This window comes from Rutilus rutilus, assembly GCF_951802725.1.
Source record: "Rutilus rutilus genome assembly, chromosome: 20".
Classification (NCBI taxonomy): domain Eukaryota; kingdom Metazoa; phylum Chordata; class Actinopteri; order Cypriniformes; family Leuciscidae; genus Rutilus; species Rutilus rutilus.
This window is the reverse complement of record NC_140225.1, coordinates 23,442,625-23,470,550: the sequence shown is the minus strand read 5'-3', so window position 1 is coordinate 23,470,550 and position 27,926 is coordinate 23,442,625. Positions and strand designations below refer to the sequence as shown.

Sequence of the window (27,926 nt, the reverse complement as noted above, 5' to 3'; positions counted from 1 at the left end):
AATGAGAAGAGCCATAATATTATTAATAAACTATTGCTTTGGCTAAAATCACATCTCCATCTCCGCTAAGCAGATGCGCTTTTAGAGAGAAATGCACATTTCATACGGATTAATCAGAAGGTATTAGCTTTCGATTCGAATTTGTTCGTTTTAAAGTGGACATTTCAAGCTTTAGCCTACATAGGCTATATATTGTTTCAGTTGTCGTGCTCCAGTTTACGGAGATCATGAAAGTGCGTCTGATTGTTCTCTTTTATTTTACAAAACGTTTTCTTGTTATTGTGAGTTTACACAAATAAAAGTAGTTGGGAATAATGTATTATTATTTTCTGTATGACCAGAAATGATAGAGTATTTTAAGTTGTTTCCACTGTTGATAGGAAAATGCAAGTGTTCGCGGCCGCGCCTCCGTGCCATGCAGTGCGCTCCACACATTTAGCTTTGTTCCTTTCTTGCATAAAAGCGTCTTCTAAATATAGCCTATTAAATGTTATAATTTAATAATATAAAATTATTATTATTTGCGTAGCTATACATGGACCTCAAACACACCGCGTCTTCTAACTGTGGTGACTGTAAATGCGCAAAAACTGTTTCCATTGCAGTTTTGCGAAATATTCCTTTTTCGAATTGCCTGAAAAACCACCTCATGTGAGCGTAAAACCTCAAGATGACTGACATTTAATTTAGCTAATTAAATTACATTTTTTTCATTGCAGGGCAGCCGGGCCAGGTAACAATGCTAGACCAATCAACAAACTTTAAATGAAAAATTAAATGACTGACATATTATTGAAAAAATCAAACGTAAACGGGCGGGGCCCCCTATTGGGCGGGGCCCATGGGCTTGAGCCCAGTCAAGCCCAATGGTAAGTCCGGCCTTGCCCACCGGGTACCACTCATCTCCACTACAAATAGGAAAAAGAGGCTACAATTTGCACGAGCTCACCAAAATTGGACAGTTGAAGACTGGAAAAATGTTGCCTGGTCTGATGAGTCTCGATTTCTGTTGAGACATTCAGATGGTAGAGTCAGAATTTGGCGTAAACAGAATGAGAACATGGATCCATCATGCCTTGTTACCACTGTGCAGGCTGGTGGTGGTGGTGTAATGGTGTGGGGGATGTTTTCTTGGCACACTTTAGGCCCCTTAGTGCCAATTGGGCATCGTTTAAATGCCACGGCCTACCTGAGCATTGTTTCTGACCATGTCCATCCCTTTATGACCACCATGTACCCATCCTCTGATGGCTACTTCCAGCAGGATAATGCACCATGTCACAAAGCTCGAATCATTTCAAATTGGTTTCTTGAACATGACAATGAGTTCACTGTACTAAAATGGCCCCCACAGTCACCAGATCTCAACCCAATAGAGCATCTTTGGGATGTGGTGGAATGGGAGCTTCGTGCCCTGGATGTGCATCCCACAAATCTCCATCAACTGCAAGATGCTATCCTATCAATATGGGCCAACATTTCTAAAGAATGCTTTCAGCACCTTGTTGAATCAATGCCACGTAGAATTAAGGCAGTTCTGAAGGTGAAAGGGGGTCAAACACAGTATTAGTATGGTGTTCCTAATAATCCTTTAGGTGAGTGTATGTCTATGTGGTGGTTTTTTTTTTACATGCTTCTAAGACAAACCATGTTCAAATTCATCAATCAACAGCATTGCTGAGTATATTTCTCCAAAGGCTAATCATATTAATTACCGTTATGTGTCCATTGATGTATAATTTGCTAATAAATGTTATTTTTAAATTAAAGCAGAACTTTCAAAAAAATATTTTCATAAATGAAATGATAAGTACATCATTTTTATTTTTTAAACAAATATTTACTAGCATTAAATTCAGTACATAAAATATGATCATAATGTATACTTACAATTGTACTTTCCATTTAAATAATATAAATGACGTTATGAATTAATACTTTTATTCAGCAAGGACACATTAAATTGATACAAAGTGACTAAATACATTTATTGTGTTACAAAATATTTCTATTTCAAATAAATGCTGCTCTTTTGAACTTTCTATTCATCGAACAATACTGAAAAATAAAACATTTTCCACAAAAATATTAAGCAGCTAAAACTGTTTTCAACATTGATAATAATAAGAACCATTATTAATATTACTATTAATATTATTAGAAAGATTTCTGAAGGATCATGTGACACTGAAGACTGGAGTAATGATGCTGAAAATTCAGCTTTGCCATCACAGGAATAAATTACATTTTAAAATATATTACTATAGAAAACAGTTTTTTTTAAATTGTAATATTTCACAATATTACGTTTTTTACTGTATTGGTGTATTAGATGAAATTACAATAATGCGAATTTAGGGTGAATGAAATAGAAAATACATTTTCTTTATTAAAAATATTATTTCTTTTGAGGCGCAATATGACCCAGACCCAGTTTTCTTTGTTAAGAATGAACCAAGGACTTGCATCACACTTTTATTTCCAGTGTTCTCTTTGCTCCAAAAAAAAAAAAAAAAAAACTTTTTAATAATAATAATGTTTATGTAAATATTCTAATTCTACGATAGAAACATAGTATTATAAGATATGTATTGAAAAAATTGCCTCAATATTTTCTGTCATTCTTTCCAGATCACTCGTAACCATTATCAGAACGCCCTGACAGCTACACGCATGGACATCTCTCCGCAAACACCCGATGCAGACAGTCAAGCTCCTGGGGGGAGAATGACGATCCCCGAGACACGTTCCAACAGCATCGCCCTTCCTCTGACTGAACCGCGGCCCAGTCTGACCCGATTCCACCAGCTCAGACAGCCAGACAGCACCACCACCCTCAACGAGAGAAACCGCATAGTCCGTGAGTGCATTCGCTTTTCGTTTACAGCGTCTGACTTTCTCAGGTCTGTTTGGTTATTTGTCAGGCAGCAAATAAATATTAAAACAATTTGACACTGGAATATATTTTTACTCTGGAGCTAGATAACAGTCAGCGAAAGCTTTATATGACAGATTATGAGCTCATCTATAAAGGCTCTGATCTTTTATGAAGTTTCTTATGAAGGTTCTTATTTTTGTTTTGGAGGTCTCCTACAATATGCATCCAAGGTCAAAAAACACTTACATTTTCTCATAATATACATTGCACATCACCTATTTTCTCAAAGAGTCTGAAACGGTTTGTTTGAAGATTCAGTCTCTCTAAACCCCTCCTTTCCGCGAGCTTACTCTGCTCTGATTGGTCAGACGGCCCAGTCTGTTGTGATTGGTCTACTGCTTACAACGCATGAGGGAAACAAAACGCCTATTACCATATCTGAATTTCCTCAGCACTTGATACACAGCGATACGAACAGGAAAGATGCTGTTGGGTTTTCCGTATCAATTCCAGCACGAGTACTCATCCTTTTTAAGAGCATGCTAAGTGGATTCGCAGCAACACTTCTTCTCTACATGTCAACAACTCGAACCAAACTCTTCCAGTCTCAGCTACAACTACAGTGTTTGAGGGCGGGCAAAGTAGACGCTCACAAACAGCTAAATTACACATATTAATATTCAAAAAAGCATAATAGGGGCACTTTAATCTTTGTGGAAACTGAGGATGCAGATAATGCATGTTGATGATGATACATGTAATAGAATTAAGACGTTTCTTACAGCTTCCAAGCGCAAAACAAGACAGATGGCCGAGGCCGAACTCTAATCCTCTTAGCAGTAAAACCAATCAGACTTTGTGTGACAAATTTTAACTCCGATTCTTAAGCTAGAAATCACTTATAATGTCAAAACAGAGTTCAGTTTCCACTAATAAATTAAATCTGTCTTAAAGTGTTCACAGGATCAAATGCAGGGTAATCAAATTACACTGTTAAACAAGATCACATCAATGTTTGCATTTATATCAAAGTCTACTGTAAATATTTAATGTACTGTGTAATGTAGTACTGATAGCAAACTTCACAACGTTGTTCCACCATCACAGCCGGAATTCATTGCAGAGTTTTACTTAAAATCCTAATGAAATCAGAATTGTTTGGCTTTTCGTCCAAGTTTGAAGGCTTGAGGTTGTCCGAGGTCGTGTATTCATAAAAACTGTCAAAACAAACTTAGACAAAATATACAGATGTGGGCATTTAAAATGGACAGTCTTTCTCTGGATCAAAAAAATTGACCAAAAATATTGATAAATATATATTTTTGTCCAATAAATGCTTTCTATAATGAAAATATCTCCTCAGTCAGAATTATAGATACCACATGCCACCAATCGAATTATACAACAGTAATCATACATCATAATCAGCAAACAATTTGAAATGTCCTGTTTCATTAGGAAATGTGACTCAACTCAGAATTGCATATTAGCTAGCTGCATAACATTGCATATGTTGCAGAAATAGTAACCCATGCTATTCCAGTCAACACGGGACAGAACATTGTTTGCCAAACCATTTCATTTTCATGTGAAAAGACAGTTCCTAAAATCTTCAAAGCTTTGATTGTTCATACTTTCTTTTACTCATACACTTATAGTACATAGTAGTACTACAAACTGATGTCTTGTTTATTTCCTGTGTGATCAGCTGACTGTGTCTCTCTGTCTCCCCCTGTAGGAAGTAAGTCAGATGGACAGAAGAGCCCCAGTGACTCTGTGTTCCTCCGTATGGATGACATCCCATATATTAGAGAGAATCGTGTGGAGAGAAAAGAAGGAACTGGTGGGTGAATAGAAGGATTAGTTCTGAAGCAAAACCATGACAATATTATTAAGCACCAGTATACAGTGATTACCTCATCAAGTCCAAAAATGTAATATAAAAGCTACTAGAAAATGAAATCAAAAGTTGCATTTGGAGCAAACTGCTGGTCAGGTGAACATAAATCATTGTCATTATTGCATAAATAATTTACGGTTACACTTTATTTTAAGGTGTCATTGTTACAGTGTAATTACATATTTAAGTACTGAGTAATTTTAAGCAACTACATGTACTTACTATATGGTTAGGGTAGGATTAGGATTTGGTTGAGGGTTAGTTGCATGTAATTATGCATAATTTACTGTTATTACTATGGTAAGTACATGTAACATATGTAACAAGGACACTGTAAAATAAAGTGTTACCTAATTTTCAAATTCTAAATGAATAGTTCACCCAAAATGTCATTATTTATTTATTTAAAGGGATGTTTCGGAGTAAAATCAACCTAGGGTCCTTTGCACCATGACCTCAAGCCAAACCGAAGCTTTTTTCCCTTGGTCGAACATTATTAAAGTTAGAGCTTATTTAGAGATATCATCCGAATGGCTTAGTGCAGGCGCTAATGGATCCAAGGTTGTATCTCGTAAATTACCCCACTAATAATGCCCAGAATGGTACCAAACTTATACAGTAGTACACATAGGTTCTGTACTCATAAAACGAGGCATTGGAAAGTTTGTAAGTACATCAGGAGTTTATTTAAATAACACTTGCCTGATGGCTTATGCTACCGCTAACCCGGACGTCGAGGTCACGTCCGTGATTTGGGAAAACCTGTTCAACCGGATACAGGTTAGAAAATGACTTGAGTCTGGGTTTGTAAATAATGACACAATATTAATTTTTAGGTCAAATGTCCTTTTAAGAAGGGTGGTGGTCTGCTCTCTGAGTAAATGCACCCAAACTTTTAAACATTGGAGTAGCTGTTTGACAGCGAGAGGGACGTTTGACAGACTGCAGGGAGAGGAAATGCATACGCTCTAGTCTCTGTTTATATGACCTGCAGAGGAATGTTGACATCAGGCTATAGAACTGTCCATTTCAGCTCTGCTTGTTATGACTGGAGGTTAACAGGAATTACTGAATCAGGAATCAATGAATCAGAGAACAGTTGCTGAATCAATCACTCGCCAGCTCAGTTTGTCATGTGATCATGGCCTGCTGTCATAGTGTGTCCGATCTATTTCAGATGCTTCGGCCGTACCCATGGAGACGGACCTGTCTACGTCCCAGCTCATCAGCTCTTACTCTCTGGGCGGCTCGGATGAGAACCTGGGGAAAAAACTGCTCCGGAAACTGAGTGTGTATCAGCTGCCAATCACTTGACTGAATCAAACACACAACCGGTCCCTATACTCTGCTGCAAAACGTTTCTATATTTGGGAATCCGCCCCGTAATGACACGACACCTGAGTTTATAGCTGAACACACACACACACACACTCACACACCTGCTTTTACTCTGCATTTTCAAACTCCATCTGTTTCCTAGCAACTAGCCAGACAAACTGCAGCCCACATATCTGATTAATAAAAAAAGACAAGTCACTCAAAACAATGCTATTTGCGCAAGTAGGGCATGTTTCTGGGCCAGAAGCCTTTGTTGCTCCTGGAATTTTTTTTTAACAAGATTCATCCCTGCTGTTAAAAAATATATTGTGTGGGAGGCTGGTGCTTCAGCAAAACTCCATGGTAACACTTTACAATAAGGTTCATTAGTTAACATAGTTAAACTAACCATGAGAAATCCATTTGTTACTATATTTGTTAATCTTTGTTAACGTTAGTTCAATAAAAATACAGCTGTTCATTGTTAGTTCATAGTGCATTAACTAATGTTAACAAGATTTTAAGAAAGTATTAGTAAATGTTGAAATTAACATCAACAAAGATGCTTGTATACATGCAGTTCATTCTTAGTTCATGTTAACTAATAGTTATCTAATGTTAGCTAATGAACCTTATTGTAAAGTGTTACCACTTTCATCATCAATTTCAGTGATGTTTCCTATTTACATTTATGTATTTGGCAGGCACTTTTATCCAGATCAACTTACATTTTATTTAAATGTCCCTTGGAATCAAACTTATAACCTTGATTTTGCTGGCGCCATGCTCTACTTTTTTAATATATACAGCAGCCATATCACCCTGTAGCCCAGTGTTATATGTAGAGGTGTTAGTGAGGCCAGCAGGGGCTGCTCACCCTGTGGTCTGTGTGGGTCCTAATGCCCCAGTATAGTGACGGGGACACTATACTGCCAAAAGAGCACCGTCCTTCGGATGAGACGTTAAACCGAGGTCCCTGACTCTCTGTGGTCATTAAAAATCCCAGGATGTCCTTCGAAAAAGAGTAGGGGTGTAACCCCGGCATCCTGGCCAAATTTGCCCCTTGCCTCTGTCCATCATGGCCTCCTAATCATCCCCATACACTGATTGGCTTCATCACTGTCTCCTCTCCACCAGTAAGCTGGTGTGTGGTGGGCGTTGTGGCGCAATATGGCTGCCGTCGCATCATCCAAGTGGATGCTGCACATTGGTGGTGGTTGAGGAGATTCCCCCATCTATGTAAAGCGCTTTGAGGTCTCAGAAAAAGCGCTATATAAATGTAACGAATTATTATTAATTATTATTATTATTATTATTATTATATTGAAGAAAAAAATATATATTGGTCAGAATTATTGGCCCCTTTGGTAAATATGAGCAAAGAAAGCTGTGAAAATAAATATGCATTTATCCTTTTGATCTTTCATTCAAAGATCTAACCTTTCATTTAAGTAAAACAATTGAAAGTGTGTGTGTGTGTGTGTGTGTGTGGGGGGGGGGGGGGGGTCACATTTTGAAATAAATGTTTTTCTCTAATACACATTACCACTATTAGCACCCCTAGAAATTATTTTGAGTAAAATATCTCTGAAGTATATTCCCATACTATTTTAGCACACCAAGGTGACTAAGAAGATGAAACTGTCCAGCCATGACTTCTTGTTTCACAGAAGTATAAATATGAGGAAACACAAAGGCCAAATTTAAAGGCCAAATCCTTTACATACCATGTAAAAAAAAAAAATAGGCCCACAACATTAAAGATCCAACAGTATATTTAACTGTGGGCATGGGGTACTTTTTGATCCCTCTTTGCACCAAACCCATCTGGTGGGTTTACTGGCAAAAAAACTCTTTTTTTGTTTGTTTAATCTGTCCATAAAATCTGGTCCCTTTTGATGTTCCTTTTGATGTTATGCTGGAGTTTGTTTCTGAATGAGCGAGAAGGATTTTTTCTTCATTGATGATGAAGGGAATTTGGCCTTTGTGTTTCCTCATATTTATACTCCTGTGAAACAGGAAGTCATGGCAGGATAATTTCATGTTCCTAGTCACCCTGCTGTGCTAAAAAATGTCCATATTAATGGGAATATACTTCAGAGATATTTTACTAATAGGAATTTCTAGGGGCATTTCTAGGGGCATATGTCTATACTTTGTTACATTCAAATTCAAATTCAAATTCTGCATCCTGTTTGCTTTCTCAGTTCAAATTTATTTCAAATCGAAGGCATTCCTAATTCAAATTTTGAAGAGCTCCACCTATCAGATCAGGATCATGTCCTCTTTGCTAAATCACTGTCACGATTAATCAGTCATATATGACCAAAATTACAAACTTATTTAACAACTGACAACTTTTCATTTAAGATATTCAGGTCAAAAACTATTTATAATAATAAAATATGATATCTTTATTAATTAAATACATAATATTTAAGGTTCATTTTTGTTTTATTTCAAACATTACTTTATCAAACTATCAATAAATCAAACCTCACTCTCCTGGTCATTAAAGGCTGTTTACACAACACAATTTTCAACTAAAAACAGAAAACTTTGTGTTTTGGCTGTTCATTTACACAACAACAGCGTTTTGGGGGCCTGAAAGCGCAAACTTTTTATAACGAGCTTCAAAGTGCAAGTTTTTGAAAACGATACCGTTGTCATCTCAGTGTAAACTACAAAAATGCTAATTTTCGTGAAAACCGTGATGTCATGCGCATACGTATTATGGGCTCAGTCTATAGGCGCATTAAAAAATACAAAGTGGCATCGCCAACTACTGGCCTGGAATACATAATACAGTATTTTTCATCGTTTTTGCGGATCTGTGTTGAACGGGAATCACTTCGACAATGTTGTCGCCTGTACGCGAAAAGCGCAAAATTGTCCATCGACTGCCAGCTTTTCATTTAAGATTTTCATGTCAGTTCAAAACTAGGCATTTTACATTTCTCTTTCTACTCTCCAGGCAACAAAAAAAGAAAGAAGTCTCGTGATGGAGATAAACCTTTGGAGGACAATCCTGAACATTCACAGGTGAAGACCTAGCATTCATTTGATGGGTTTGCTTCTCTCTCGCACTCTCCTGCTTCTCCGACAAATGTGAAAATCCTCTCCAGCCTTCCTCTGGATCTTGAGAGAGAGAGAGAGAGATCCAGAGAGAAAGCACAACCACAGACCACCACAACAGGATGTAGCATCATAAAGCCTTGCCTTCAGCACTGAAACTGGACGACGCTCAACGCCTGTTTCAACAAACCTGAAATTTCCAACATGCAGCAAGACATGCTTTTTTAAATTGACGAAATGCTACATAACCATTGATATACTACAGTTTTGATGCCGGTTTATGATGATGTCATCTCCAGTCACTGTGGTTATGACAGTCTGACCTCTGACCTGGGCAAAGCCAGCAAGCACAAGCCTGGATACGTGAAGCCAACCATCTGACCAATGAGACGGCAGGATTTTTAGTACGTCTCTAAACGTGGTCATCTGTCAGTAGAATTCTCTTGAAACAAAGTGTTTATTGTGTGATTTTATATCATATTAAGTCAGGAGTATTTGTCAGGCTGTGCCTGGAAATCAATTAAGATGAATTTATTAATATCAAAGCACTTTGAGACAGATCAGACCCATTTATTTCATATTCTGTTGAATAGCTAAATGGTTGACAGAGGGAAAAATACCTATATTAGGTAAGTGCTGTCAGATGTTTTTTATTTTTATTTTTTTTCTGTTTTCAAAAGAATGAATATTTAATGTCGGTTTCTTATCATTTTGCTTTTATTTTTGCACTTCCGTTCGCGCTGAGAGCACAGGGTACAAAGTGATATGGCTTTTCTTTTTCTTTCTGAGCTATTTTAGGCCATATTTGAATAGTTTTTTAAAAAATAATCCGAGATGCCAGTGCTAATGGTCCAATCACATATATTTGACAATAGATTTATTTGTCTAAAATTAACATTTATTATATTGGCATGCTTTTCTCAAACAGCAGTATAATTATTATTAGATTAGCATTGTGTTTAATGTATGAAATATAGATAGTTAGAATATGCGCAAGCCATAACTTGAACAAACTTGAAGCATTGATATAAAAATTATATATATATATATAAAATAATAAGCAATATCCAAACAATGCAAGAAGCCTATTTATTTTTTTCTCAGCCCTTTCAAAACTGAAAACTATAGAATACTAAGTTATTTGCTGCAACATGCTGAAAATAGCACCCACGTTTCATTCCATGAGCATACTTATATGCGAATTTCATCTCTAAACTTCATATTTTGTGTACATTTTAAGAGCCTTTTTATGTGGCATTCATATTTATACCACCGTTCAAAAGTTTGGGGTCAGTAAGATTTTGTGTTTTTTGAAAGAAATGACATTTACATTAACACTTTTATTCAGCAAGCATAAATTGAGCAAAAGTGACAGTAAAGATATTTATAATGTAACATAATTTCTATTTCTATAATAAATGCTGTTAAAAAAAAAAAACTTTCGTGAAAAAAAAAAATGTATTAAGCAGCACAACTGTTTTCAACATTATTAATAATAAGAAATGTTTCAGCATATTAAAATGATTTCTGAAGGATCATGTGACACTTAAGACTGGAGTAATGATGCTGTAAATTCAGTTTGGCAATCACTGGAATAGATTAAATTCTAAAATATATTAACATAGAAAATAGTCATTTTAAATTGTAATAATATTTCACAATCTAACAGTTTTTACTGTATTTTTGATCAAATAAAAAAATAGCATCCTTATATAAAAAAAATAAAATAATAATCCTGACCTCAAACGGTAGTGTACAATCACCCAAACATCATATAAATACCTGAGCACCCATTACTGCTTCACTGCCATGACTTTACCCAGCATGCCACGATCATGACAAACTAACCAATCAGCTCATCCCTGCCAACAACAGGTCACATGATTACATTATGCCATAGGATTATAGGGGCTTGGATGTGTTTTGCATGAAAGGCTGTTCTTTACCGAGTATGTCAAATTAATACCTTTCTCCTGCATGCATGCAGCAGACACTGGTGATGTAGACTGTTGGGCGACAAGCGAGACTCTTTTTACCTCTTTGCTAACAGTGACCTATATGGCACCACCAGGGAGTCGAACAAAGAAAGCACAAAGACTCAAGCTGGAAAACACTGGATGTCTGTTTCTTCTTCTATCCCATGATATTTATCCCTAGTAACTTTTAATAGCAATAACCAGGCTAGCCCCTTTTTATAAAGTTGCTTTGCATCTTGTTGAGCTGGAGTGAACTGAATGTGCCTGCTCGCTTTCAGGCCACATGGACACTTTGTGTTGTGCAATACTGTGAGCTAAAGCCACTGTACGGAGAGCACATGCTGACAGAGAGAGAGAGAAAGAAAGAGGAACAGCCCTTTTCACGTCACAGTGCTGCATTGCAGGGTGGACTGAGTGACGCATGCCGACGTCTGAATCAACCCATCCAAACAAACACGAGTACTGATTGACAAGACTAGACATGCACAAAATCCACTGAAACAACACATTAGACGACGTGTATATTTAAGCCTTAAACTGTAGGTATTTGCTAAAGACGTGGAGAAAATCCTCTCCAGCTCTCGCTCTCTGTGCAGTGGGGTTGGCCGAAGGATAGATATATGTTTCTACAGAGTTTACAAAGACTTCTATTTGAAAGCACCTGATGAATTGTGAATGAATTTATTAAAAAAGGACATATATATATAAAAAGAGAATATCAAATGTTCTATTAAGTCGTGATGTGGTATTTTTAGTATGAAAAGTACCACTAGCTTCCCAATAAATTAAGATTTGAATCAAATATGTCTTGGAAAACATAATTTTTCAGTACAATGAAAGTCACCATGAAATCAAGATTGACATTTTTATTGCAGTAGCCTATTTAATATAAATGAATTATCCGTGCACATCATTTTGTTGAAATTCACGTGCCCTCGTAATCTTTAATCGAAATGAACCCCTTCCCTCTTACAGTGACATCTCTCCTGTGATGATGTGTTTATATGCGTGAGGGCGGGACAACCTGTCACTCATATTAGATTGACCAATAGCAAACCACAACCATCTTATCAATTCCTGATGGACAAAATCAAGGCCCGCCTACAATATTTCTTGTTCGAGAGGCCGTATGTCACTATAGGGAAGAAAAGACTATCGCAAACTCTGTTTCATGCTGATTTTAACCAATACTACAAAAGGGATTTTATGGTATTTATACACAGATCCATTTTTCATTCATGAGAAACTTTTAGATCAAAATCATCAAATTTCTCTTGCTACATGGGTCTGTACAACGATTAATCGCATCCAAAATAAAAGTTTGTGTTTACATAATATATGTGTGTGTACTGTGTATAATTATTTTGTACACACACATGTATGTATATAGCCTATTTAAGAAATATTTACATGTATTTATATAGAAATAATAAATATTTTATACATAACACATTTTTTCTTAAATATACATGTGTGTATTACACATATATTATGTAAACACAAACTTTTATTTTGGTTGCAATTAATCGTTGCACAGCCCCAATATTGTGTTACTCTCTAAAAAAGTAACTAATTGTGTTAGTTACTTTTTATGGAAAGTAATGTTACATTACTTTTGTGTTACTTTTTCTCACATGGGCCGGGCTTTCTTGTTTTTTGTTGGCAAAAGTAAAGGCCTTTTCACACCAAAAGTGAAATGAATAAGCCTCAGGCTGAAGGAAATGCAAATTCACACCTGTTCAGTAGAGGGCTCGGCTCAAACAAAGTCATTCTGGATTGCAGAAGAATAGGATGCAGGAAAATGCATTTTAACACTAAAAATTAATGAATAAAATAAAATAAACAGAGCAATTCCAAGAGGGTCCTTACATCATTGGTGCTCGGGCCCTAATGAAACACAAAGGTGATTTTTAGCTAATGTCATTTTTGCTTATTTGTCTGGTTGAAAAGGATCATCAAAGGTCAGCAGCAAAGACATTTGTTAATAAAGTGAGATTAAATACATAAAGTATACTTGTGTTGTTTAACATATTGTAGGTTTTTGTAGTAGTCTAGTTTTTATTTCACTGTTTTTAATAATTTTGAGGAATACTGAATCTGTTGAGTAAATGTTGAGAAATATGCTCACATTTCTAGAACTATGTTTACACAGCGCACACAACACCATACTTCCAATTTCTCTCAACATGGGGACTGGAGAGGTGCCAGTCGGTAAATGGGAAAACAAAGTAACTTGTTTGAAAAAGTAGCTCAGATTTTTTTTTTTTTTTTTTTTTGATTACTTGAAAAGAGGAAATTTGATTCCATAACTTGTGTTAATTGTAATGCATTACCCAAAACACTGTACGTTGAGTGTAAAGAAACTTTGTTGAGGTTTGACATTCTATGGGTTTGACTGCAGGGCTATTTCAGGATAACCTTTGCTGGTTGTTATTTTGAGGCAGAACACATTCTTTGAATATGCTTATCATGGAGCTAATGCCACTTGATCATTCAGAATCTAAGGCCCAACAGTCAGAAGTGTGATTTGTGCCTGTAATGGCAGATTCCTAAACTTTTGATCCCCAAACTTATATGGTTCCAGATTTGCAAAGAACCAAAACTTATAGTTTCTTAAGTCAAACCTGTCACAGCAAGTTTAAAATGGGCATGCTTACAACTTGAATAGATAAGAATACATTCTAGTGCCAGACTGTGTGCAGTTTATAAATCACACATTTTAAAACCAAACTTTACAAGTTTGAGCATTACAGGGCTTATAAAGCACTGAAGGTGCAAAAATAGACTTAACTAGCAAATATCACAAAAAAGTACACAAGACCAATAAGTGTACTAAAATACCGAAAAAGATTGTAAGAAATACTTATACTTACTTATATATACTGTTGTCATTGAAATTATTCAACCCCCATTGCAAATCAGGTTTAATGGCAAAAATTACACTTTCAGCTGTTTGCAATGCACAAATCAAACAAAGGCAATTGAAATAGCTCAACACAACAAGTATTTTAAGTGGTTTCCCCAAATTCAACTGAAAATGCAACTTTTAATGACTTCTGCAGTCTCAAAATTATTCAACCCCTTCATGGCAAGCATCTTTAGTACTTAGTAGAACACCCTTTTTCTGTTATGACCTGCTGCAAACAACATAACGTTTCTGAGGAATCTTTAGCCCATTCCTCATGAGCAATGGCCTCCAGTTCTGTAATATTCTTGGGTTTGCGTGCTGCAGCCGCCTTCTTCAAATCCCACCAGAGATTTTCTATGGGGTTCAAGTCAGGTGACTATGATGGCCTCTGTAGAATCTTCCAGGACTTCTTCTGCCACCAAGCCTTGGTGGAATTTGAGGTATGGTTGGGATCATTGGGTCTCATTCACTAAGCATGCATACACACAAATTTGAGCGTGAAATGTGCGTTCGAACGATTTTAAGAACAAATCATGATTCACCAAAATTTCGTAATAGAATTTAATCTAAATTTACTAAAGAATATAGGAACAACTGAAACCACACACAAAAAAAAGCACTTAGTCTATATGGCCTTATAATCGTGTTAAGAAGTTATATTTTAGCTATGTAATCCATAAAATTATATAATAAAAGTATTAAATAATACAATTTAATTTCATCTTAAATATATTCCATCATATATACAGTTTAAGAGTAAGGAAAGCTGCATTATTGCTTCAGCTGCGAGGTTTCTCTGAATAATGCAGATAGAGTAGCGTAGCAGTACAGCTGGCTAATGAGAGGTCTGTAAAAAGGTCTTTATTGTGAGAACTGGTGAGAATGGCACACTTTGAAATGCTCGAGAATCGGACTAAGGCACGTCTGCAAACAAGTTTGACGAGCATGACAAAGGCTGTAAGGAAAGTGTGTGCGGAAAGCCCTTATATGGAGATGGTTTGGGCATGTTTTATGCAAATTGATAACCTTGTGCACGCGACCATTCATTTCGAATACTCCAAATTCACTAACATCAGAAAGATGTTGTGAATTAGGCAAAGGTTTTTTTTGGTGAGAAGTTCTCCTGATATATGCATTGTCCTGTTTGAAGGTCCAATGACACCCAAGTTTCAGCTTCCTCACTGATGACATGACGTTTTAAGATTTCCAGATACTTCAATGAATCCATCTTGCCTTCCACATGCTACAGGTTTCCAGTGCCAGAGGATGTAAAGCAGCCCCAGAGCATCATCGAGCCACCACCATGCTTAACTGTAGGCAGAATGTTCTTTTCAGCATATGCTTCATTCTTCTTCCTCCAGACCATAGGGTTATATAGTGGATCTATAGGGCCAAAAAGTTCCAGTTTTGTTTAATCACTCCACATAACAGAACTTCTGTGGCTTATTTATATGATTTTGAGCACTTTTCTTGTGCTTTCGGGTCAGTAGTGGTGCATGTCTTCGAGTTCTGTCATGACTTTACAGTGAAAGCTGAAACCTCAGTGCCTGTTGCCACCAAGTCTTACTGAAGGTCTTTTGATGGTTTTTCTGAATCTGCCTTCTCAGAAATCTGGTTGTAGCCATTGATAGCTTCCTTTTTCTGCCCCGTCCAGATAGTGTAACCACTATTCCTTTAACTGTGAACTATGCTTTCAACGGTGTCTCTAGGAACATTTTGTACCTTCTCTATCTTTTTGTATCCTGTTCCTTTTGTGAAGTGTGATGATATCTTCTCTTCTCTTGAACTATTCTTTCTGATCATATTTCTAACATGCAGTCAAACATGACACTAACCAAACCTAGCCACTTGAGATATTTCATGTGTTCTAGCTCAAGCGCACCTGGTGCAACTAATTAAGTCTTTGATTAGTTGCATAAGGTCTGCTTGAGACAACTTTTTTGCAGATTTGTGCTGTCGTGAGGGATTCTACTCGGGGGTTGAATAATTTTGAGACTACAGAAGTTTGGAGAAAACACTATTTCAATTCCTTTTGTTTGATTTGTTCATTGCAAACTGCTGAAAGTCTGTGGGAGTTGCAATGGGAGTTGAATAACTTCGATTACAACCGTATATATACTTGTGCTAATAAAACATGTAAGACAACATGTTCATTCATCATCTTCATTTATTTCAATGCACTTCGATTAGTCGATTTGTGCTCAAAGAGTTTTTATACTCCTAGAGGTTTGATCTTACAAGACTAAGCTGGGTGGGAGTACTTGGACTAATGACACATTCATTCAATAAACAGCGCAGTCTTGCACAAATGAGCCTGAAACACAGCAGTGAAAGTGATGGATCAGAATCAGCAGATTTAAAAAACATAAGACAATAAAGTGCAAAAGAATGCCTGGGGTCTTCACAACCCAGAAGTTCATGAAAAAACATCAAAGACGAAAAGTTTAAAAGAATATTACACCCCCAAATCACTTTTCTGTATTAATTCACTCCCCCTCAGCTGTCAGAGACCCAATATGCCAGAATGCACTTATTCACACAGAACACAATACCAGGTTTGTCCCTCCATTCAAAGTGAATCACAAAAAGTTGATTTAAAGGTAAAATGTTGCTTCAAACCATTTCAATTGAGGTAAGAGCATCAGGTGACAAACAAATCACACTGGAATTAACAGGGAAACAATCTAATGCCCCCAGTCATTCAAGTTCTAGAGTCGTCTCTGTGTGCAAGTTTTCTCAATGTATACAGACACATAAAACTTGAAACATGCACATTATCCTTCAGTTGAGCACTCAATACAGTGAAAGGTTCAGAAATGTGATAATAAAAATCAAGTTAAGATAGGGCTAGTTCTTAAGATCTTTCCCCTTCAACTTTATATAACTGATTCAGTGACACTAAGCTGTGTGAATTTAATGAGAAAGATCACAAAATCATTCAAGATGGAACTTCAGGTCAATGAAATCCAAAGATGTTTGGTTGACTGTAACTCTACCACAAAGTGATTATTCATACAAACAAGATGATTTGAAATATTCACTACAGAGAATATTTAGGAGAAGGAAATATATATCTTCTGGGGCCGATTCAACACCTTATAATTACAAGTTAAAACAGGACGTTGAAATGCTGATGAGTAAATTAGACCAGGAGTATGTGTGTGTGTCTGTGTGCGTCTATGTTCATGTGGACACACACACACACAAACAGGAAGTGTGGTAAAGGTGCTTATTGGACTGTAGTGACGGCCTCATGAATGGACTCGGCCACATAGTCGATGTTCTTGGTTGTGAGGCCACACATGTTGATGCGACCGCTCGCCATTAGATAAATATGCTTCTCTTTTATCATGTACTCCACCTGCTTAGCTGTAAAACAGAACATTTTGAAATGGCTTAGTGACGCTCTATGTGAATTTGAAAAGCATACAATGAATTAGATAACAAAATATCAAGTGGCTAATGTAAACTCTACCACAAAGTTATGTTCTGAACAAAATGTGGCTTTTCTAAGTAGTGACACTTACTCTCAAAAAAATAACTGCGTAATCCCAATGGATGGAAATTGTGTATGAAATTCAAATACAGAAACCTTAGGTAAAGGAGGTGCTTACGATTGAGTCCTGTGAAGCTGAACATGCCGATCTGTTCAGTGATGTGCTCCCAGGTTCCTGGAGTTCCTAGTGCTTTTAGTTTTTCTTTCAGCTGAGCACGCATCAACAGGACCCTGTCTGCCATAGTCTTTACATTGTCCTTCCTGTTGGAAGATAGAAAATGGCAAAAGAATAATCACATCATAAACTGACCTTAAATTCATATCAATAAATTAATATATATTTATATAATATAACGTAAGCTTTGACGCCTCTCGTGGTTCAAACAAACAGGGCTGGGAACAAACTCAAGCTCTTCGGACATTTCTCTTTAATAATTCTCGTTTTAGACTTGTAAATCGATGCATACGGCCGTCTGCCGGAAGATAGTTATTTCGATTGATAAAGTTTTAAATATGGATATTTTTCTTACACGAACGCATCGCTTTAATTAACCCCCCAGGGCCGTGTGGATCACTTTTATCATGAATGGATGCACTTTTATGGACTTCAAAACATAAACGGCCATTCACTGCCATTATAAAACTTGGAAGAGCCAGGACGTTTTTTAATATAACTCCGATTGTATTTGTCTGAAAGAAGCATGTCATATACACCTAGGATGGCTTCTGGGTGAGTAAATCATGTGCAAAATTCACAAACACTACCATTCAAAAGTTTAGGGTCGGTATGTTTTTAAAAAGAAGTCTCTTATGCTCACCAAGATTGCATTCATTTGATCAAAAACACAGTAAAAACAGTTAAACTGTAAAATATTATTAAAATTTTAAAGAACTGTTTTCTATTTTAAAATGTAATTTATTCCTGTGATGGCAAAGCTGAATTTTCAGCAACATTTCAGCAACATACACAGTCTTCAGTGTCACAGAAATGACACAGTGTCTTCAGAAATCATTCTAATATTCTAATTTTCTGCTCAAGAAACATTTCTTATTATTATCAATGTGCTGCTTGATATTTTTGTGGAAACTGTGAGGATGCCTCGTCAGGATTCTTTGAAAAAAAGTTAAAATGAACCGCATTTATTTGAAATAAAAATCGTTTGTAAAATTATTAATTTCTTTCAAAAGCAATAAAATCTTAGAACAAACTTTTGAACGGTATTGTATACAGGTCTTACATACAGTGCTGGTCAGAATTATTTGCCACCTTGGTAAATATGATCTTTTGATATTTTATTTAAAAAAAATAGCAAAAATCTAAACTTTCATTGAAGTAAAAGAATTGAAAGTAAAAAAATAAAATAAAATAAAAACACATTATGAAATAAATGTTTTTCTCCAAAACACATTGGGAACAATTATTTGCCCCCTTTTATTAAATACTTTTTGCAACCTCCTTTTGCCAAGATAACAGCTCTGAGTCTTCTCCTTTAATGCCTGATGAGTTTGGAGAACAACTGACAAGAGATCAGAGACCATTCCTCCAGATCCATATTGGCGCTTCTTCTCTTCAGTTCAGCCCACTCATTTTCTATAGGGTTCAGTTTAGGGGACTGGGATGGCCATTGCAGACGCTTGGTTTTGTGCTCAGTGACCCATTTTTATTTTTATTTTGATGTTTGTTTTTGGATCACTGTCCTGTTGGAAGATCCAAACATGGCCCATTATAAGATTTCTTATAACATCTTAAGTGTTTGCTGCCAAAAAAGCAATTTTTTTTGTTTCATCTGACCATAGAACCCGTCCCATTTGAAGTTACAGTAGTGTCGGTTACTTTTCAAACGTTCTATGGACAGATGAAAAAGAAAAAAGAAAAAGAGCTTTTTGGCAGCAAACACTTAATATGGGTTTGGTTCATACAGGGATAAAAAAGTACCCCATGTGTAAAATGAAATACTGTGCTGTATCTTTAATGCTGTGGGCCTAAATTTCTGCCAGAGGTCCTGGACATCTTGTTCAGTCCCAGACCTGAACCCTATAGAAAATGAGTTGGCTGAACTAAAGAGAACTGTTATCTTGGAAAAAGGAGGTTGCAAAAAGTATTTAATAAAAGGGGGCAAATAATTGTTCCCAATGTGTTTTGGAGAAAAACATTTATTTCATAAAGTGATTTGCCCCCCACTTTCAATTATTTTACTTCAATAAAAGGTTAGATTTTTGTATTGCATTTAAATAAAATATCAAAAGGATAAAAAAAATGTAGAGCCATCTTTGATCATATTTACCAAGGAGGCAAATAATTCTGACCAGCACTGTACATATAACAAAAATAACAAATTTAGATTCATTTGAATTGCATTTACCATTCAGCAAAAAGCTCAGGGGTGTTGAGTGTGATGGCAACCAGACGAGCTCCCTGGGACGGAGGATTGGACCAGGTTATCCGAACGATCTTCTCCATTTGAGACAGAACACGATTCAAATTGTCTTGGTCTTTAGCTACAACAGTCAGGTTCCCCACTCTCTCATCTGTGGAATCAGGTTATTCTTTAAAATCAAATGGTTCTGGCATTAAAATGCAATCTGTAGCGAGGAATGTACAACCTGTTGGAATCACTTACTGTACAGACCGAAGTTCTTTGAGAACGACTGGGCGCAGAACAATTCAAAACCCTGTGACACAAAGTAGCGGATAGCCCAGGCATCTTTCTCTAAATTTCCTGAGGCAAAACCCTGATAGGCTGAATCGAAGAAGGCAAACAGATTCTTTCGCTGAAGAGAGAGGAGAGAGAAGAAAAAAAAGTTAGAAAACAAAGGGGAATTACAGCTCCAATGATGCAACTCTTCACATTCTTTGTCCTGTCTGACTCTACAATTTGTATATGATATTTTGGGTTTAGGTAATTATGCAATAGTTAACTCTGTATTCATCAAACTATCAAGAGTTTAAATTTGGACAACAGTAGGTTGTAATTACAGGTTGTACCTAAATGCCTTATTGCAATTAAGTTCCATTTCTGTATCATATGCTTCAATGTTCTAAACCTGTTGCATAAACTTAGCCTCTATGTTAAGACTGTGTCTTAAAGGGATAGTTCACCCTAAATTAAAAAGTAAGTCATAATTTACTCACCCTGGTGTTGTTTTAATGTAGTATGCTCTTCTTTCTTTTATGGACCACAAAAGGGGAATAAAAAAAATAAAGAATTGCGCTCGTTCATATAATAGCAGCGAATAGCGACTAACGTCAAGCTTTTTTAAAAAAAGATGTAAAAGTATCACAGAATGATCCCATGCAACGTGTCACATATTCCAAGTGTTCTGGGGGTGTTCGATATAAAATGTTATGTATTATTTAATGAGTAGTAGATGTATTAAAATTTGAGTTTAGCATCACCAGCTATTACACTGCAGAAACATTAAACATTTAACAACATAATATCATAATACAATTCGATAAAAGATTCTTTAAATGTGCTTTTGCTAGAAGTTTTTCAGGATCCATAAATAAGTGTTAGTCTTTAAAAGTTTGTCCAGATAAAAAGCGCTGTCTCATAAAAGTATGTTTTATACACAAGATTATTGGTACTATAGTATTGACATTTTGGTGCTTCTTCACCTTTCAGTAAATGCCCATGCGTCAGTCTAGTATGACCTATCTGACACCTTGTATATAAAACTTGGTCATGTCTTGATTTAAAAGGGTAGACACATCTTTTCCAGAATTTCACAGAATTTGTTATTTTGACATGCAAAATTTTGCAACAAAATTAATAATTTGTAAAAAAATTGACATTCTGCTTGCCATTTCACTTATATATATTGGTTGATTAAGGGATTTAGGTCCAAGGGTGGGATTTGGCATTTACTGATTTTTTTGCAACCAAGTCTGCTTGCTCATTTCCAATAATGCCACTATGTCCTGGAATCCAGCAGAAAACAATGTTGTACTTGAGTCTCCGTAACTGATTTGCTTTAATTTATCAATGATTATTGAATGGTTTGTCTTCAAAGACTCCAGAGTTTGTGGACAGGATTTTGAATATGAAGTTCAGTTCTCTTGCATTTTCAATATGTTCCGAGGCAAGTAATAGAGCATGAGCTTCTGTTGTAAAAATTGAATTTTAGTGTATTATTTAATGAAAATCCTGACCTTGGCCGTTGGTCTTCTGTGCACGGCTGCATGACGTGAGCGTTCATGAGACTCTATTAGCGAAGCAGTTTACTCCGACTCGCCCATAAAAAGCACACAAGTTGTGAGAAATTAAGATTAATAAAAGCGATTAATAGAAATCCCAAAAAGTATCTGTGTTTCTTCACTGAGTCCCGGAACTCTGTTTGTCTGATGACAGTCAAAATGACAGTTGACTGTCTTTTTTGATTTCTTGTTGCGACGAACACAACGGAAATATTCACCTCAGAGAAGAAGGTACATGGATTGTATTTCATGTCACGTTTTTGTTAATCTTGATTTCTCACAAATTGTGTGTTTTTTCTGGGCAAACTGCGGCTCTAACAGAGTCAGACAAACCCACATGACGCGTAGCCTTTCACAGAAGACCAGCGGCCAAGGTCAGGATTTTTGTTAAATAATACATTACATTTCATATCGTAAACCCCCAGAACACTTGGAATATACCAGCTTGATGCAGGTCGCTATTTTTTTTGTTGTTGTTATTATTCTCCTTTTGTGGTCCATACAATAAAGAAGAGCATAAGGCATTAGAACAACACCAGGGTGAGTAAATTATGATTTTCATTTTAGCGTGAAATATCCCTTTAAGAACTAGTTTGACCAACTAACAGTTAGATAAGAGGTAATCAATCTTACTTTTCCAACTCAAATTAGATCGTTCTACCTTTTTATGTAACTGACTTAAAAAATTTAGGACCAGTCTTGAAGAAAAAATATGATGACTAACTTTTAAGACTAGTATAAGCAGTTTATGCAACTGGCCACTGGTGTCACAGTCAGATGATGTGGGGTTAATTGTGATGGTCTCACCTTCATGACATCAGCGATCTGCTTCCATTGGTCCTGAGTCGGGTCTGTACCGGTGGGGTTGTGAGCGCAGGCATGCAGCACAAAGATGGAGTGATCAGGAGCGCTCTGGCAGGACAGACATGTTTTAAATTACACATTATATAGCAAATATTTATTTTCAAACTGATCAGTTTTCCTTGTAAAGAAATCATAATACACTACAGTTTGGGCTCAGTACGATTTTTTGTAATGTTTTTGACCAAATATTCTTTATCAAGGCTGCATTTATTTGATCAAATATACAGTAAAAACAGTATTTCAGTATGTTTTCTATTTTAATATATTTTCAAATGTAATTTATTCCTGTGATGGCAGGATGGCAGTCTTTAGTGTCACATGATCCTTCAGAAATCATTCTAATCTGCTGCTCAAGAACATTTCTTATTATTATCAAAGTTGAAAACAATATTTTGTGCTGCTAAATATTTTAATAAAGGATTCTTTGATGAATAAAAAGTTCCAAATATCACATTCATTTCAAACTGAACTTTCTAACAATGTAAAAGTCTTTACTGTCACGTTTGATCAATTTAACGTATCCTTGCTGAATAAAAATATAAATTTCTTTCAAAATATATTTATAGAAAATCTGAAGTAGCCTGATATGAGCCCAGCAAAAAATACAAATCTGTCACGCTCAAGTTTGATGACAGTGGTAAATGACAAAAGGCACTTCTTTCTACACATATTCCAAGGTTTTTAGATATCTTATCAATAACTGATAAATAAGTAACTATAAAGTGCTTGTTTTGTGTAAGAAAATGGAATTTCAAAATCACTACTCACCTCCAGGTCACCCAGAAAACCTGTCAGATCAAGTCCACGCTTCCCTGCATCCCAATATTTGTATGGACGGATGTCCTCAAATCCAGCGTTAGAGAAAACGGCATTGTGGTTCTCTAGAACGGAAGACCACAAACTGAACTGAACATGGAAGCTGGTTAAACATTCTTGGCATTTGAGACAACAACATATAAACACAAAGGTAATCATTGAACTCAAGGCCAGCATGAAATTAGTTATGCTCTTTTGAGGTGAAACTTTACATATATTTTGTACAATATTGTAGCCAATTTATTATCAGAATGACATTCATCACAGTATTTTCCATGTGCGATTAGGTCTCGTGCTCACCCCATGTGGGTGCAGACACATAAATGGGAGTTTTCGTGTTGTCAGTTCCATTGTACCAGCGGCGAAGAAACTCCGCTCCGATCTTCAGAGCGCCAGTACCGCCCAAACATTGCACAGCTCCTACCTGCAATACAAACACAACAGCAATCTCTACATTAGAATGATGCTAGTGCAAACAAGAAGAGAAATGTGTAACTTTTTGTCAAACTTGAATTGTGGGTGAATAGATATTTCTTTAGTTTTTTCTCCACATACAGTAGTGGCCAAAAAAAGTGATTGGTTTGGGGATTTGTTTTTGATGACCCTAAAAGTTCGATTAAACCATCAAAATACGAGGAATATGAGGGAAGAACAAAAACCTAAACTTGGTTAAAGTATTTATCTGACAAAATGATATGGCAAAAAAGGGGTAAATTACAGCTACATATTTTATTTTACTTTTTGTTATTGATATTTTGTTGGTTCTCTCTATTGTTTTGCATGTGTTCATAAAGGGTGAAGATGTCTTTGTGAAGATGAAGATGTTCTTAGGCCGGATAACACTTTTGGCCACTTCTGTTCCAAAGTTTGGGGTCAGTAAGATTTTTTTTTATACTTTAATTCAGCAAGGTTGCATTAAATGAATCAAAATTTACATAAAGGTAATTTATAACATATTTCGACTACATTCTGTTCTTTCGAACAGGAAAAAAAAGAAAAGAATGTATCATGGTTTCCACACAAATATTAAGCAGCACAGCTGTTTTCAACATTGATAATAATAAGAAATGTTTCTTGAGCAGCAAATCAGCATATCAGAGTGATTTCTAGAGGATCATGTGACACTGAAGACTGGAGTAATGATGCTGAAAATGGCTGCTGACACACAGTTATTAATACAGGGGGTCAAAACAGGATTTTTAGCGTCTCATCTGACCCGGTTGTCCTTGATGGCAGGACTGTCTTCACCCAGAGCGATCTTAGACGCACTGGAACGAAACTCTGGCAGGCCTAAAATGGGCAGGTACTCGTGGTTCAAACTATGGTCATCAGCGATCATCTTCTCCACTTTTCTCACCACGGGGAGAACCCAGGGCTGACATTCATCTGTCCTGTAGGCTAAAGAAGAAGCAGAGGAGGATTACAACCAGACCACTTCCAAACACAGAGGCAAACTTATGATTTGTACACAACCGTTCAAAAGGAGCTCAGCAAGTTTTCATTTTTTGAAAGAAATTAATACTTCTATCCAGCAATGATGCATTAAATTGATCAAAAGTGACAGTAAAGACATTTGTAATGTTACAAAAGATTTTGTTCATTAAAGAATCTTGAACACAAAAATATTTCAACATTGATATTTTATATAACAGTATTTACATTTTAAAATATATCGAAATAGATTTCAAATTGTAATATTATTTCACAATATTACTGTTTTTACTTCTTTTGTTTTTTTAAATGCAACCTTAAATAAAACCTAAATGCAAAAAAAAAAAGTTGTAAAAATCTTACTAAGCCAAATTATTGAACGAAAGTGTACATTACAGCACCCTAAGTTTCACTGAATTGCTTTCTAATCAATATTTGTCATGCGTAATTGTTCCTTTTTATCAAGGGTCGCTGATCAGGATTTATCAGTGAACTTTTACCCAAGAGCAAAATGAGCTTATTCAACATAAGCGTGTACTGCTCATGTCCTGATGCAATTCTTGATTTACAAATCCTACACAAATATATAACTTATCCAAATAAATTCTGTTCTGTACATAAACTGGGGAAGTTTTAGAATTAAAGACTGTGAAGCAGAGCATTCATTTCACTTAAGTGGCATATCTGAATGTATCTCATATTAGATCAATGAGCAATTTGTCTTTAAAAAAAAAAAAAAGAAGATGAGAAATACTGAATTTTTTTGTCACCGTCTGCAGAAGTATGACAAGAAATAGTCACACACTGTAAATCAGTGTTCTGGGTTGCTCAAGAGGGATAATCATTTCAGTCTGAGGAAGGACTAGGACAGGAGAAGCTGTTCAAAAACAGTCCACACAATCATGACTCAGGGATTTTTAGGGAGTTGACTTTTCATCCTTTGCTCGTCTTTAATCTGTCCCAGAACCTCAGGAGTCGTGGTGTCGGCAGGGCATCGGGAAAAGCAGAAGATAAAGATAATCCTCCCAGAATCCTCCGAGGTCAAGCTTTCTAACCGGGATCAGGAATAACTTCACAGCAGATGACACATGACGACTGCTTCTACACAATAATACTGTTGACATAACACAATCTATTCACCCCCGGCTAACATGGCATTGGTTGTTTTCATTGGAGATCAGTCACATAGTCAGTGACCAATGAAAACGACCAATGCCGGAAGAGTAACTTTATCCCTTAATATATTTAGAAACCCTAGATGCCTCTGGACCTGCATGCAATGATTTGGGTTTAATGTTAGATCACTGTAGCCAACATGTCATGATATGCCTTTAGTTTAATCAGTCAAAACTTTTAATGAAATTTTTCCATATTTTAGAATAATAAAATTAATTTAATTTTACATTTATACTAGTCTACAAAAAACTATTTCAAGAATTTAAGCTTTAACAACAATTTAAACAAAAAAATGTAATTCTGTTATTAATAAGGCTACTTACCCTCATATTGTTCTAAACCAGTAAGACTTTCGTTCATCTTCGAAATCACAAATAAAGATATTTTTGTTGAAATCTGAGAGATTTCTGTCCCTCCATTGACAGATATGCAACTACAACTTTGACGGTTCAAAATATTCATAAAGACGTAGTAAAACTAATCCATATGAATTGAGCGGTTAGTCCAAATTTTCTTTAGAGACTCGGTCACTTTATGATGAAAAGATTGAATTTAGGCTTTTATTCACATATAATCATTGTTTAGTGAACATAAACAGAAGCTCAACCGAACCCTCTTAACGCGCGAGAACAAACCTCTTGCTCAAGTTCAAACCTACTGCGTAACAAACAGGAATGAACCTCATTGGTTCTTGCGGAAGCTCAAAAGTGACGCATAACACACAAGAATGAACCTCATTGGTTCTCGCACGTCAAGCGAACATGCTTGAGCTTCCTTTCCTACAACTGATGTTTGAGTTGATGAATGTTTATGTGAATAAAAGCCTAAATTCAATCTGTTCATCATATAAAGCGATTGTGTCTCTTGAGAAACTTTTGGACTAAACTGCTCAATTCATTTGGACTGAAACAAAAGTCTTACGGGTTTGGAACGACATGAGGGTGAGTAATAAATGACAGAATTTTCATTTTTGGGTGAACTATCCCTTTAATATCATATCATCGCGTATGGAAAATCTCATGTTACTGATGCCTCCAGAAAACAGCTGATCTGTGATCACGTGCTATGTCTATCAACATAATATAATTATAAAAAAAAAAAAGTATTTCATCTTAATTCAGAACGAGACAGATCTACATTAAATGATGCGGAGCAGATGTGTTCAGGTCTTATTATTTATTAGGCCTATTGCTGTCACAGAGAGAGAAGAACTGTTTGTGCATGGGAGGAGAATGCAAAAACATACGCACATTGACATTCATGTAAACTCTGATATGTAAGTGTGTGTTTATTAAAAAGCGCATCTCTCACCTCCGACTCCCAGATTCACCTTGCTGGGGTTCTGATCTTCACGGAAATCTGCTGACAGTTTAAACACTGCGACAGGAGCAGCCTGCGGGACTTCACCAAATATCGACATGATATTGTGTTAATATTTCTATAAATTACGAGCGAGAGTGGAGAGAGTAATACGCAAGTACCGCTGGATTTGAAGTGCGGTGTGATGGAGAATGCCTGACTTTAACCTTCAGATTTGGGATTTGGGCAATGGAGGCCAGGCGTGTCTAACCTGACCAATAGAAATCAGAAGCTCATGTTGGACTCGAAGATTACCCAATCAACTTCTAGTACAGGAAGGTCAAGCCTTTACGTCATCAAAGAACGCGCTCGATAACACTGCGGGGACCAATGAGAACTCAAACATGCGAGAATGACGTGCCTTCTGACCTATAGTAAAGCAGAGAGGGCGGAACACGTTAGATTCAATAGGCATCGTTCTTTTCATTCACACCCACACAGTTAGCCTATCGGAGTTCCATTTACAGTTATCTGCAACATATTTTAAATTGTGTAATGTATGACTTTTATCTGATTTTATATATAAATTGTA

General features: G+C 36.2%; 2 protein-coding genes across 2 annotated transcripts in view; one reads left to right on the top strand and one right to left on the bottom strand.

Moving 5' to 3' along the window:
• Positions 1–12,483, top strand: part of cnnm1 (cyclin and CBS domain divalent metal cation transport mediator 1) — a 34,534-nt gene extending 22,051 nt beyond the window's left edge. Inside the window, exons 7-10 of the mRNA XM_084391996.1 lie at positions 2,632–2,860; positions 4,617–4,721; positions 5,956–6,066; positions 9,070–12,483. Coding sequence (XP_084248122.1) covers positions 2,632–2,860; positions 4,617–4,721; positions 5,956–6,066; positions 9,070–9,149 — 525 coding nt within the window. The 3' untranslated portion in view covers positions 9,150–12,483. The remainder of the gene's footprint in view (positions 1–2,631; positions 2,861–4,616; positions 4,722–5,955; positions 6,067–9,069) is intronic.
• Positions 12,484–16,203: 3,720 nt separating this feature from the next.
• On the bottom strand, positions 16,204–27,607 carry got1 (glutamic-oxaloacetic transaminase 1, soluble). The gene is made up of 9 exons (XM_084392278.1): positions 27,347–27,607; positions 24,645–24,826; positions 23,729–23,852; positions 23,381–23,493; positions 22,556–22,660; positions 20,172–20,322; positions 19,914–20,079; positions 17,669–17,811; positions 16,204–17,423 (listed from the first exon to the last, which is right to left on the bottom strand). Exons 1-9 carry the CDS (start codon positions 27,453–27,455, stop codon positions 17,284–17,286), a joined length of 1,233 nt encoding a protein of 410 aa, XP_084248404.1. The 5' UTR covers positions 27,456–27,607; the 3' UTR covers positions 16,204–17,283.
• Positions 27,608–27,926: the final 319 nt, after the last annotated feature.